The sequence below is a fragment of the Schistocerca cancellata genome, chromosome 1 (genome assembly GCF_023864275.1).
Source record: "Schistocerca cancellata isolate TAMUIC-IGC-003103 chromosome 1, iqSchCanc2.1, whole genome shotgun sequence".
Classification (NCBI taxonomy): domain Eukaryota; kingdom Metazoa; phylum Arthropoda; class Insecta; order Orthoptera; family Acrididae; genus Schistocerca; species Schistocerca cancellata.
The window spans coordinates 740,875,308-740,888,696 of record NC_064626.1 but is presented as its reverse complement, the minus strand read 5'-3'; the positions used below and the strand labels follow the sequence as shown (position 1 = coordinate 740,888,696).

Sequence of the window (13,389 nt, the reverse complement as noted above, 5' to 3'; positions counted from 1 at the left end):
AAATGTACATCACCGTTCAATAATCAAGCACGCCATTTCATGTAAAAATCTGTAATTGTTAAAAATGGTAAATAAAAGTTTATATACATTAAAAAAATGGACCCGGGTTCGATTTCCGGCTGGGTCGGAGATTTTCTCCGCTCAGGGACTGGGTGTTGTGTTGTCCTAATCATCATCATTTCATCCGCATCGACGCGCAAGTCGCCGAAGTGGCGTCCAATCGAAAGACTTGTACCCGGCGAACGGTCTACCCGACGGGAGACCCTAGTCACACGACATTTATTTAATTTAACATTCACTACCGCATTAACGAGGGACTCAGCGAAAAGTCAAAACCTAGCCACAAAATACGCGGAACATTGTTCACATTCACAAGGGTTCCCTGGATCAGTAACGCTCACTTCGAACCGGATCCATTCCCGTTGTTCGGTCGCACACACGCTTTTCTACCGGCCTGACGGGCGCGGCAAACTGCGGGGCGTTTTACCTTGAGGGCTACAGCCATCCCTGGCCATCCTCCTGAGCTGCGCCGCGCTGAGCACCAGACGGCAGAGCATCGCCGGCCGGCGGTCCATGATCTGCTGCGAGGGTGCGCTGCTGCACGCGCCGCGGCCCAACACGGACTGGAGGCCGCAGCGGTGCCTGACCGCCGCGCCGGCAGCCGCGGGGCCCCTCCCCCACCACTCGACCACCAGCCCCTCGACTTCCTGAGCTTCGCGGTACGCACGCACGCGAATCATTTTGACGCACACTTTCGCGTGAGTAATAGTACGGCAGCCCGGTGGGTTGGCCGTGCGGTCTAACGCACGGCTTTCCGGGCGGGAAGGAGCGCCTGATCCCCGGCACGAATCCGCCAGGAGGATTTGTGTCGAGGTCCGGTGAACTGGCCAGTCTGTGGAAGGTTTTTAGGCGGTTTTTACATCTGCCTCGGCGAATGCGGGCTGGTTCCCCTTATTCCGCCTCAGTTGCACTATGTCGGCGATTGCTGCGCAAACAAGTTCTCCACGTACGCGTACACCACCATTACTCTACCACGCAAACATAGGGGTTACACTTGTCTGGTGTGAGACGTTCCCTTGGGGGGGGGGGGGGGGGGGCACCGGGGGCTGAACCGCACAATAACCCTGAAAGAGCGGTTCGGTGTGGGGCGGCGGAGGGGTGAAGTGGACTGCGGTAGTCGTTGTGGTGTTGTGGACCACTGCGGTTGCGGCGGGGACGGAGCCTCTCCTTCGTTTCTAGGTCCCCGGTTAACATACTATTATATAGTACGGCAGGAGTGAATTTACACGTTGTTGTTCTGCATGTGCGTTCATTACTGTGTTGACGCATCCAATGGCCAGTGGATCATAGTTTGCACGAATGAGAATTTTTTACACTGAGGACTGATTTTTCCATGCTTAATTACGGGACTAAAACAAACTCTATCTACTAGCTATGTTAGACGAACGATTTTCAATGCTGTCGCTCGTACCCCAGAGTCACAAATATCTGAGACTGTAGATGTGCAATAAACTGCCACGAACAAGAAAAACTGCCTCTAGATAAATTTAAGCAGGTATTAGAGACTTGGATTAAAACGAAAGCATACTTTCAGTTGAATTCCTACAAAGTAATTAGAGTCCCATTAATATAAATAGCTAGTAAATGCCTATAGTTCAAAGAAAAGTCTACTGTCTGTTGTTTTCTTGCTCTATAATATGTAGATACATATTGCACAGTTGTAAAGGAAGAATGGTATGCTTGTACATATACAAGGTGATCCCGTGACGATGATACTAACTTTTAGGGGTGATGGGAAAGGGTAAATCTATCAATCTCACGCAAAGGATCCTGATCCCGAAACGATCGAGTCGAAAATCGTTCCGATACCTCTGACAGTCGAATATATGTTCCTTACTGTTATTGCTAAGATTGTAGCGTAGGCAGCTTTCAGTGGTGGTAGTGTGGACCAAAACAAGTAAAAAAAATCCACTAAACATGCACTGTGAAATGCATACCTTAAGACTTATGAACACTTTTCCACCTTCCGATACTGTGGAATACGTATCTCTTCTACTGCAAGCTCTTTGTTTCGATATTTTAAAGTGCTTATACCTCTTAAAGTACGCATTTTAGAGATCATATTTACTGGACTTTTTTTCCCTTGTTTTAGTCCATAGTACCACCTCTAAAAGTTGCCTACCCAATATCTTAGCAACAACAATATGTGTCTGCTGCCACGGTCGCAGGTTCGAATCCTGCCTCGGGCACGGATGTGTGTGCTGTCCTTAGGTTAATTAGGTTTAAGTAGTTCTAAGTCTAGGGGACTGATGACCTCAGATGTTAAGTCCCATAGTGCTCAAAGCCATTTGAACAATATTGGTACATGCATTCCACTGTCTGAGGTATCAGAACAATTTTCGTTTATAACCTTCGACTCGGTCGTTTCCAGACCAGAATCCATTATCCCCAGATTGATACATTTACCTTCTCCATCATTCCCAAAAGTCTGTAATATCATCACGGCATCACCCCGTATACGTGTAATGAGAATCGCTTTTAAATATATGTATTTGTCTGTAAATGTACTTGTGTAAGCACTGGCGAAGCCGACTGCATGGAAAACATGCTGAAAAACTTGTAAGGAATCTGTTTTATTCGTACGGTATGTCTTTCTCACCAATAGAAAGTTTTATTTCTGTAAAAAGTAACTACAGGCATGTATTTTCGGTGGTTCTGTTATAGTAACAGCGTCTTTTGTAAGATAGCTGTAATTTTGGCGTACGGAAAGTAAGCTGCCGTTCCAATATGGAGTAGGCCAAACACAAGCTGCGAAATCGTTGCGGCTACTTCCAAATAGTAGCAGGTAGTTCCAGCCTTTTTTCTCGTTGGTGTGAACCTCAAAAATGTGAACGATCTCCTCAATAAAACGTTTCCAGGCATATGACCGCGTCGTAGTGCTATTTAAAACCAACATTCTGGCCAGTGTTCCATGTGTACATCACCGCGATGAAAGCCACGTGCAACAGTCATTGAAACGTGACTCACCGATTTCCGTTGTTGAGGTGAGGTCATGTCTGCGCGTGGAACCAGTGTAGGTAACTTTTACGGTGTTGTGATAAAAGCACTACGACTAATAAAGAGGAAGGGATGTAATCTTTAAGGTACGAGAATCGTATTCGAGTGTGCCTAGTTCAGATCCCCTCCCGAGTAAGGGATACTGCGGAATCTACTTCTTTCTCCATTTTTTTCCTATCCTAGCTAGCGCTCCATCTCAATGAACCTCGACATTTACTACGACGTGTATCGGAGTCCATTTCCTCCTGAAAATGGCGAGGGTTTCCATGCGTAAATATCCCGAAATGTAGTGCTTTTCTTATCCTCGGACGACCTTTCAATCAACAGAAACACGAGCCAGGAAATCCCGGAATGCGTTTTAGACAGTAGATATTGCACTTACTTCAAGTCTTATAGGTGCAATTATCCTTTTATGTGGGGCTCTGATACCATGTCAACACAAGAGTTACGGAGGATGAGTGTGGCGCGTTTCGCTATTAGACAGAAAATACTGTCCTGGTTGTCCGGTAGCCGCGCCATATTTATTGATTCTGAACTAAAATAGATTACTAGGCGATATTATCTGAATTGTATAATCATATAATTAAGTACATGTTGACAAAGAATTATTTGGATGCAAGTCAAAGGGGAAAAAAATGTCGCTGAAATTGGGAGAAGTGTAAAAAACCTGCCATAGAACTGTGCAAACCTAAGCTTTTAGAAGCATAAAATTTGTACTATTATCGAATAAGCAAAGGTTCAGGCTAATAACCGTTATGTCAGCGTCGTTTCTGCAGTTTCATGTTTATCCTGTGCCGCTGTACTGTGTTCCAACGTAATTTTAAGAATAAAATCCGGTAACAAATTAAAAAAAAAAATGTAAATGACTGTCGTGATTAGTCAATTACTCACTGATACAGAATTCACTGATTAAAACAAGTTGTTACCTACAACACCTGTTACCGACATGGACGCCGGAAACCTAGGTGCTAGTTTCAAACTTTGCCGAGTGACGTCACCAGAGACGGCGCGAGAAAGAAAGTAGTTGGTATACTGCGTGAGTCGGAAGGAAAGTGTCATTCTGTCAGGGCTGATAGTATTAGTGATTCTCAACAAAAAATTTCATATGTGCGTATGGCCTATTCAGACTGGCTTCCGAGATGAATAAATTTGATGTACATTGTTATTTATTTTATGTACCATTCGAAAATTGCCATTGTTGATAGCGTACAAAAGTAGCGTAGAGGACTCTGAGACTAACAATTTGATACAGATCACTTGTGGTCTATGAAATCTGGAAAATACGTCAAACTGGCCTACAAAAACTACGTAAGCTACAGCGCATGTGGGTCGCGCAAGATTTTTAATACTCTGGCGCGCAAGTCTTAGAGAAAAAGTGAACAGAGCCTTTTTTGTAGGAAATTTAATGTAGTTTAATTTTTATTGCGGCAAGCTTTCGCTGGAGGCTGCAGTTGTCAAGTTATGCAAGAAAAAAGTACAAGAGCTGTATTACATGCGTTCTATCTCGCAGACCTTTCGGAATAGGGCATACGTCCATACGTCGATACGATGTTTTTCGTTCAGAATCAGTAACACTATCGCCCCTCAAAGCATGTACCTTCCCTCCTGAAATCACTTCTCCCAGTTTCTGTTCTATTCGAGGTTCATATTTTTGTATAAGCCTGAGTTCCCCTAATTCTAATTTTAACGTCGTATTTATTGCGTTACTCGTAAATGTTGGAAGCTACCCCTCTTTTTTGAACTTGGGCTCTCGTAGATTAAAGAAAGAGTTTCTCCCAAAATTACACGACCTTAATTTCGTGGCGCTGACTGCTACAGGAACTGTTAGGTTGTTGCACGAAATCGTAGCGTTTCTGTTTTGCATGCTGGTATTTCGGTTGCTATGGGTTTATTTGTCTATTTTATTTTAATTCACTGTTGCTGTACGAGTTTATATATTGTCATCTGGAGATAGTTAACTGGAGCTGTAGGCGCTAAAAATTGAGTGTCAAGTAGAGAAAGCGGAATATTTCGGGCATATTCTTCTGTATGAGTTCAATAGAGGTTCAAATGTCTCTGAGCACTATGTGACTTAACTTCTGAGGTCATCAGTTGCCTAGAACTTAGAAATACTTAAACCTAAGGACATCACACACATCCGTGCCCGAGGCAGGATTCGAACCTGCTACCGGAGCGGTCGCTCGGCTCCAGACTGTAGCGCCTAGAACCGCACGGCCACTCAGGCCGGCAGTTCAATAGGGGGGTTACAGCAGAAGGGACAGGGTGAAACATTTGGGCCGAGTTTGGGGATAATGCCACAGGACAGAGCACGGCATGAAAATGGTTTCCTCGTTTTAAGGAGGATCGTTTTGACATTAGTGAGTCTCCACGTCCAGAAAGACCTCCGGGTTTTGATGAAGATCGTGAACACGCATTAATCCCGTCAGTATACTCGAGAACTGGCAAAAGTGATGAACAGTGAGCATTCCGCAAGAGTGCGGCATTTGCATGCAACGAGGAAGGTTCAAAAATCGAGTGTATGCGCACCGGATGCTCTAAGCCAAAATTACAAAAACAAGCCGGTGCCCGTTTGTGCATCTCCGCTTGCACGTCATCAAAGGGCTCATGAACAACACCGACCATTCATATCCCTTATCGTTACTGGTGGCGAGAAGTGGTGTATTGTTGCTAACATAGGAAAAGAAAGGAATGGTTGAGCCCAAAAAAAGCAGCAACTCCTCGACCAAAACCTGCGCGTATCCACAAAAGATAATGCTACGTATCTGGTGGAAATGCGACGGTGTGGTGTATTACTTCCCCGAGGTGCAACCATCACTGCTGACATTTATTGCTTACATCTGAGACCTCTTGCAGACTCAATCCAAGAACAACGGTCAGGAAGACTGTGTAAAGTGATGCCATTCCACGATATCACCCGCCCGCATTCTGCTAGACTGACAAAGAACACTATGCAGGGATTGGGTTGGGGAGTCATTCCGCACTCATCTTATTCGCCAGATCTTGCGCCCTGAGATTTTCACCTTTCCCACTCTGTATCGAACAACCTTCAAGGAACTTCCCTTCCGGATGAAAATGCGCTCCGAACATGGCTCGACGAGTTCTCTGCCCCAAAACCACGTGATTTCTGCAGTTTCAGAATCGAAAATTTACCACAGCGTTGGCAGACTGTCGTAAATAGTGAAGGTGAATATATTATTGATGACGGAAGTCTCTGTCATTCGTGTCTGTTGTGTTTATTAAGCGTATGGAAGAACACTACGAACGCATGCCCCAAAGTAATACATACTGGTGAGTGGAGACTTACCGGCGGCGAGCTGGCGCACGTAGTCGCGGCGGTCGATGATGTACTGCAGGCCGGTGTCGGAGCTGATGGCGGCGCGGATGCACTGCACGCACTGTGCCTGCGTGAGCGCGTCGCTGACGGACAGCGAGCGCTGGCCGCACTGCAGCTCCAGGCTGTGCAGCAGCAGCCCCAGCCCGTCGCGGTCCAGGAATTCCAGCAGCCACTGTCTGCAACACGCCGGCGCGCCACCTGCTTCACTCACTGATTTAAGCCGCCGCTGACGAAGGCGCTGGCGCCAGGCGGGGGCGCCCGCCGCAAAACAAAAAACAACAAACTAACGTCTCTTCCGGAGCTCGTATCCCGTTACTTGGCTACCCTTGTAAATATAGAAGAAAACTGTCGAGCGTGTCCAAACCTTTCTAAACAGCTATATAATTCCAGGGCCGTGACATATAAGCAGTACTACGCTAACACCAAAATAAAAAGTCAATTGACGGAGCAGTATCCTTTGGAAATTTATAGACCCAAACACGGTGGTAAAAACCGCCGACGAATATGCCTCTCCCGATTGTTACAGATCCGCTCAAGTTATCAAATTAACACCGCATTCAGAGAAACAGACTCATCACTGACTCTCTCCAACATCTCCCACGGAGCTGTATTCGCTTCACAGTCACTTCACAGGCATTCAACCGGCTACCCAAAGGCTAGAATCGAGAAATACAGTACCGTTCTCAGAGCAACGGAAGACTACGAACACCTTACTACATCTGCATCTACATGATTACCCCGCAATTCACAGTTAAGTACCTGAGAGGGTTCACTGTCAGCCTATTTCTCTACCGTTCCTCTCTCAAACAGTGCGCTGGAGAAATGAACACTTAAATCTCTGCATGCGAGCTCTGATCTCCCTTGTTATGATCGTTTTTCCCTATATAGCGGGCGCCAACAAAATATTTTCACACTCTGAAGGCAAAGGGGGTGATTGAAATATCACGAAGGGATCCTACCGCAACGAAAATCGCCTTTGCTTTTGTGATTGCCACGCCAATTCGCGTATCATAACCGTGGTACTCTCTCCCTTTTCAGCGTCCTCACTCAGTCCTATATGGTGCGGATCACACACTGCACAGCAGTAGCCCAGAAGAGGGCTAATGAACGTACTGTAAGCCGTCTAAAGTGGAGATGGTTTCAACAATCATCACTGTATTGATGAGAACTAGCCTTTGGCCGTCTCGGAAACCCCGTAACACAGAGGTTCCCAGACTTTTTGTCAGCCAGTACCACGATAGCTTGTTCAATTCTTAATTAACACTGAGATTCGGGAGTGGGGAGAGGGGGTTGCGTAACGTTGACCGACCGATTGCGGCAGGGGTTGCAGGCTTTCTTGGTATCACGACGCCATTTAACGCAGGAACAGTCAACCTTTTTCTCCTACCGCCCACTTTTGTATCTCTTTTACCAGCAATAATAATAATGATAATAATGATTAGTTACCAAATATTTTTTGTCACAATATTATGAAAACTTAATGAAAATATTTTTAAAATCCCTACCGCCTGCCGCCCATAATGAGAGCTGAACCGTCCACTAGTGGACGGTTAGGACCAGGGTTTTTACTACTATTACTACTACTACTACTACTGGTTTAACGGAACGTCCAACAAAGCGACAATAACAACAATAAATCGTTCACTGCGTAATGACTACTATGGCGCCACACATTGATACACCGCATTAAGTTAGCAGCAGTTGCAAAGAGGCACGAATACTTTCTAATAACCACGGACAGGACCCCATAGAAATATTGTCAACTTCAAAACAAGATGACTCATTTCCGGCTAAGGCAGCGATGACTAATGAAGGGCGACATGGGAAGGGTACAATCCGTCCTTCCAGTGTCCTGCGTACAGTTCGAAACGAACATTCTGCGGTATACAGAAGCTACTTTTATCAAACAGTTCTTTCACTATCATTTAACTTTATTTTTAAAGTAACGTAAGAGAATAATTTTGTTATGTGTTGTGTTACTTGTACGTAATCCACTGCAAATGCTGTGCAATTATGGTTGGATGTCGACAGTCCAGCACATGGATTGCTGCCCTGCTTTTACCACCTAATAAAGGCTCGCGATTCCCATTACAGCAACTTTTAATGCAAATGTGGGTAATAATAGCCTAATTGATCTTTTTTTCGTTCATGTTTAGTTGATTTATTGTTTATTATAAGCATTGTAACTGTACTTTCATTTCTGCAACTTCTACTCCCTTTCTCTCTTAATCTGTAATGACTTCGGGGGTTAATCGTCTAATGAAGATTAAATTAGATGGCTTACCGAATGATAAGTCCATTTTCCTTCCGATGGGAAGCTTGTATGTTGAGAGCTCCAAGACATCGCTGCACTACCAGTCACTAGTCAGAAAGGTTCCCGAAACCAACTTTTCCATTCATTTAACTTTACTTCAACCGTCTGACAGTGCTTCATGTATATGGAACACATCTATACGCCGGTTCTGATTTCACTACAACTGGCAAGTGAAGTGTTCTCAAATTGATATCAGACAATCATGTGCAACCTCCGTTGCGGCTGTTTTCGGTATTTTTGACTCTTTACAGAGTCTTTAGGCTTTAGGTTACCAGCAGAGTAAGGTAAAACTGCTTTCAACCCGAAGGTAGTCAGTGGTGCAATTAGCATTTTTCGCAGCAACAAACCATTGCCAGAGTTAAAAGAAACGGAAAATAACAGGAAAAATCTTAGGAACGGCTGAGGCTTCAACTCCAGACATTGAAATCTGCAGTATGACAACCACTGAGCCTTGTGTCGAACTGGACAACATTGCTTCCTAAAGTAGCGTGTCACTAATATGCATGCCACTCCACTTATCTACTGTCGTAAGGTTTTGTTTCAGTATTATACAGCTATACCCATGCAATAACTAATTTTGATATTTTCCTTGTATTCCACGCATATCAATCTTCTGTTGCAGAACTAACCCTAGCAATACCGGCGCCTTTTAGATAACGTGTAATACCAAGGGCACTACTTTATGCCCACCACCAAAAAAACGAAATTCGTTAAATGTGCTTAACTTTTATTAATAACATACTTTGTAAACAAACTCTGATGTATAAGTGGGGTACAGAACCTGAAAATACCTTTTAGTATATCTTAGCAATGCCCATGCATTTTCCGTAATCTTTACCCTGCGTGGGGTGGTACTTTAGAACCACCAATAAAGTTTAAAAAATACATATTTCATTAACTGATGTTGATTTTCATTCGCAACATACTTTTCAAAGTTATATAGGTGAGTAATACGGGTCCTGAACCTGAAAATATGAATACGACACTTGTTGCGGAAAGTCACATTCACTATTTTAACTAAATTTTTTGGGTTAAGCTTGTTGAAAAACTTAAAAAAAATACGTGATCTGATATGAGAAATAATCAAAAACAAGACAATATTTTTTGAAAATTTTTGGATATAAAGTACCAGACCATTTTACGATATTTTCGAAAGGTGGACACAAAGTACCGCCCCCCACCCTGGTGTTGAATGAATGAATGTCGTGCGGTTACGGCCTCCCCTCGGGTAGACCGTTCGCCGGGTGCAAGTCTTTCGATTTGACGCCACTTCGGTGACTTGCGCGTCGATGTGGATGAAATGATGATGATTAGGACAACACAACACCCAGTCCCCGAACGGAGAAAATCTCCGGCCCAGCCGGGAATCGAACCCGGGCCCTTAGGATTGACATTCTGTCGCGCTAACCACTCAGATACTGGGGGCGGACACCCTGGTGTTGATGTTGTACTTTTTACTTAACGTTAGAAGATAATAAATTCTTGTTTCGAAAGATGGAGGTATTTGTTAAAAAATGGTTCAAATGGCTCTGAGCACTATGGGACTTTAACATCTGAGGTCATCAGTCCCCTAGAACTTAGCACTACTTAAACCTAACCAACCTAAGGACATCACACACATCCATGCCCGAGGCAGGAGTCGAACCTGCGACCGTAGCGGTCGCGCGGTTCCAGACTGTAGCGCCTAGAACCGCTCGGCCACTCCGGCCGACGGTGGTATTTGTATTATGAGCCCCTTTCATGCTGGCAATATGAGCCCCCAACATAAACGTGCACAAATTATAACCAATACAGAACTTCTGTTCTATTTTATGTTGCAGATGCCTCGTAAAGAGTTAACGCTTAGGACGAAACAGAAATAGAAGTCTTGTGATAAACTATACGCGATAAGAGCTTCACAGGCGCTATCAGACAAAAGAATGAGCCTAATAACAGGCAGCAAAACATGGGAAAGATCTCCAACAAGATATCTACATTGCACAATCTTAAGTTGTATTTGGTTTAATAATTTCTTATAATTTTATGTTTAATTTTTTGAATTTGTCCTATGGGGCTCACATTACGAGCACAATTTTTCTTTCGCAGACTGTGTAAGGTTCCGCAAAACAAATCTCGAAAATTGTTCGATAAATAAGTGAATGTTATGTCATAGTATGTGGTCAGAAAGTCTGGAGTAGACAGAAAAAACTTTAGGCAGTAATGATAACAGGACAACGATGTGGGGCTCTTCCTATACTGGTAAACGAGGTGCCGGCTGCTCGCGTTGCCGGAAGTACGCCGTACTCGCCGGCGGTGCGGCGCGGCGCGTCCGGAGGCATTTCTGACATTCTGGGCCGGTGCCGGTAGCGGTAGCGGTGGAGCAGCGCAGGGCCCCGTGCCGGTTTTTTGTGCATTCCCCGTCTGAAATAGACGCCGCGGTGGCGGAGGCGCGCCCTCGGCGCCGTCCCCGGCAGACGCCGACGTCGACGACAGCCTCCGGCGCCCCTGTCGCCCTCCAGCCTACCTGTCCGTCTGCCCATCTCCCGCAAAGTGCTGACCCTACAGCGGCCCTCTTTAACAATTCCGCAGGCTTTCGTGTCCGTTCCCGTTGATGGTAAAATCTTCCGAGTCGCTATTCCCCTTCCAACTTCTCCAGTACTAATCGTCTCGCCCCCTCTGTTGGGTCCTCCTTCGGGAGAGTGTTCTCCTGTCCCAGAGAGACAGTAAATTAGTGTCACTTCGCGGGAAAACCGCTTTTTGTAAGTGGAAGCGAAGTGACAAAAGTTATGTGATACCTCCTAATATCGTGTCGGACCACCATTCGTCCGGCGTAGTGCAGCAACTCGACGTGACATGGAGCTGAAAGTCCCCCATAACCATGCTGCCTCTACAGCCGTCCGTAAATGCGACACTGTTCCCGTGCAAGATTTTGTGCACTAACTGACCTCTGCCCCATAAATGTTCGTGGGATTCATGTCGGGAGGCCAAATCAATTCGCTCGAATTGTCCAGAATGTTCTTCAAACTGATCGCGAACAGCTGTCTGGTGACGTGACATCGTTGTTTGGCTGCAAATGGTCTCCAGGTAACCGAACATGATCATTTCCAGACAATGATCCATGTAAACACAGCCCACACCGTTATGAAGCCACCGCAGCTTGCACAGCGCCTTGTTGACTTGGACTTCGTGGGGTCTGCGCCACACTCGAACCCTGCCATCAGCTCTTACCAACCGAAATTGGGACTCATCTGACCAGGCCACGGTTTTCCAGCCGTCTAGGGTTCATCCGATATGATCACGAGCCCATGAGAGGCGCGTCGGTAGTCTGCTGCCGTAGCCCATAAACGACAAATTTTGCCGCACTGTCCTAACAGATAAGTATGTCGTACGTCCCACATTGATTTCTGCGATTATTTCAGGCAATGTTGCTTGTCTGTTGGCACTGACAACAGTATGCGAAAGCTGCTGCTCTCGGTCGTTATGAAGAGGCCCTCGGTCACTACGTTGCCCTGGTAAGAGCTAATGCCTGAAATGTGGTATTTTCGGTACACAGTTGACAGTTGACACTGTGGATTTCCGAAATGGAATGTCCCATGTACCTAGTTTGATTGCCATTCGGCGTTCAAACTCTGTTGTTCAAACTCCGTTAATTCTCGTCGTGCTGCCATAATCACGTTGCAAACCTTCTCACATTGAATCATCAGAACCCAAATGACAGATCGTGTACGCGATACTACCGTCTTCTGTATACGTGCGTAGCGCTCTCCTGTGACTTTTGTCCCCCCAATTTCATTCTGGCAGTGTTCGGCCACACTGGAACACGAACAGATTCCTCAACAAGATCCTAACAGAGGGATCGAAACGTTGAGTACTGGAGAAGGTTGCGGAGAAATATCGTACAGCCCAACTACACAGATGATTTTACCATCAACTCCGCCTCGGGTTCATATAGCCAGCTGCACAAGACCTCCAAATGCGCCAAGTCATGAAAACCCGATTCTATTTATTCTACGAAGAAGATACCTGGTGTAGAGAACGTTCGTCTATGAAAACAGGAAGGAAGAAAGCTATGGGGGAAGCCAGTTCAGAAGCTGTGTTGTAACACATTGTGGTAAAGACCTAATAGAATATTCTTAGTGAACTGCATTTCTCCCACCCCTTCCGTGCGCCTCTCTCACCCTGACATACTGACGACTGAGCACATTATATCTTGGTCGTGGGAAAGGAGGAGGAGGAGGAGGACCGGAAAGTGCAGAGCAGCAAGTAGAAGAATGTGAGGAAGGGTTCCAGAAAAATCTGTAAAAAATTCTATGAAGCTCAGCACTGACAAATCCTTTCCCACGCTGAGAATACTAATTTTGAACTAACAAATTTCTGTAAGGAGTATGAAGCCAAACGTATGTTTAATATTTTCAAAAAATTGCTTGTTCCTGTTGATCGAATCAAAAGTTTTCTTCGCAGTCATTTGCTCATTAAATGGCCAAGATTCTCGAAGGATGGAGGAAAGAAGAAGTGCATATTCTCGTAATTCAAAGTTCTCAATTTAGTGGACTATTTCACCAGCAACAGTTGTTAACAGTTTTCGCAATGTGTAACAGACTACTTTCGCCTCTGAATTGGGTGTCATCCACGGCAAACGGTCTCGATGTAGTAACTTCAGCATCCATTGCTGACTGTTAATAAGACTTTCTATGACTGTTAATAA

The 13,389-nt window shown here is 45.2% G+C and overlaps 1 protein-coding gene across 1 annotated transcript in view; it reads right to left on the bottom strand.

Annotated features, from left to right (window-relative positions):
* The window catches only part of LOC126185586 (inverted formin-2-like), a 47,352-nt gene that overhangs the window by 8,763 nt on the left and 25,200 nt on the right, over positions 1-13,389 (bottom strand). The window contains exon 2 of the mRNA XM_049928141.1: positions 6,362-6,567. Within this exon, the coding sequence (XP_049784098.1) occupies positions 6,362-6,567 (206 nt within the window). The remainder of the gene's footprint in view (positions 1-6,361; positions 6,568-13,389) is intronic.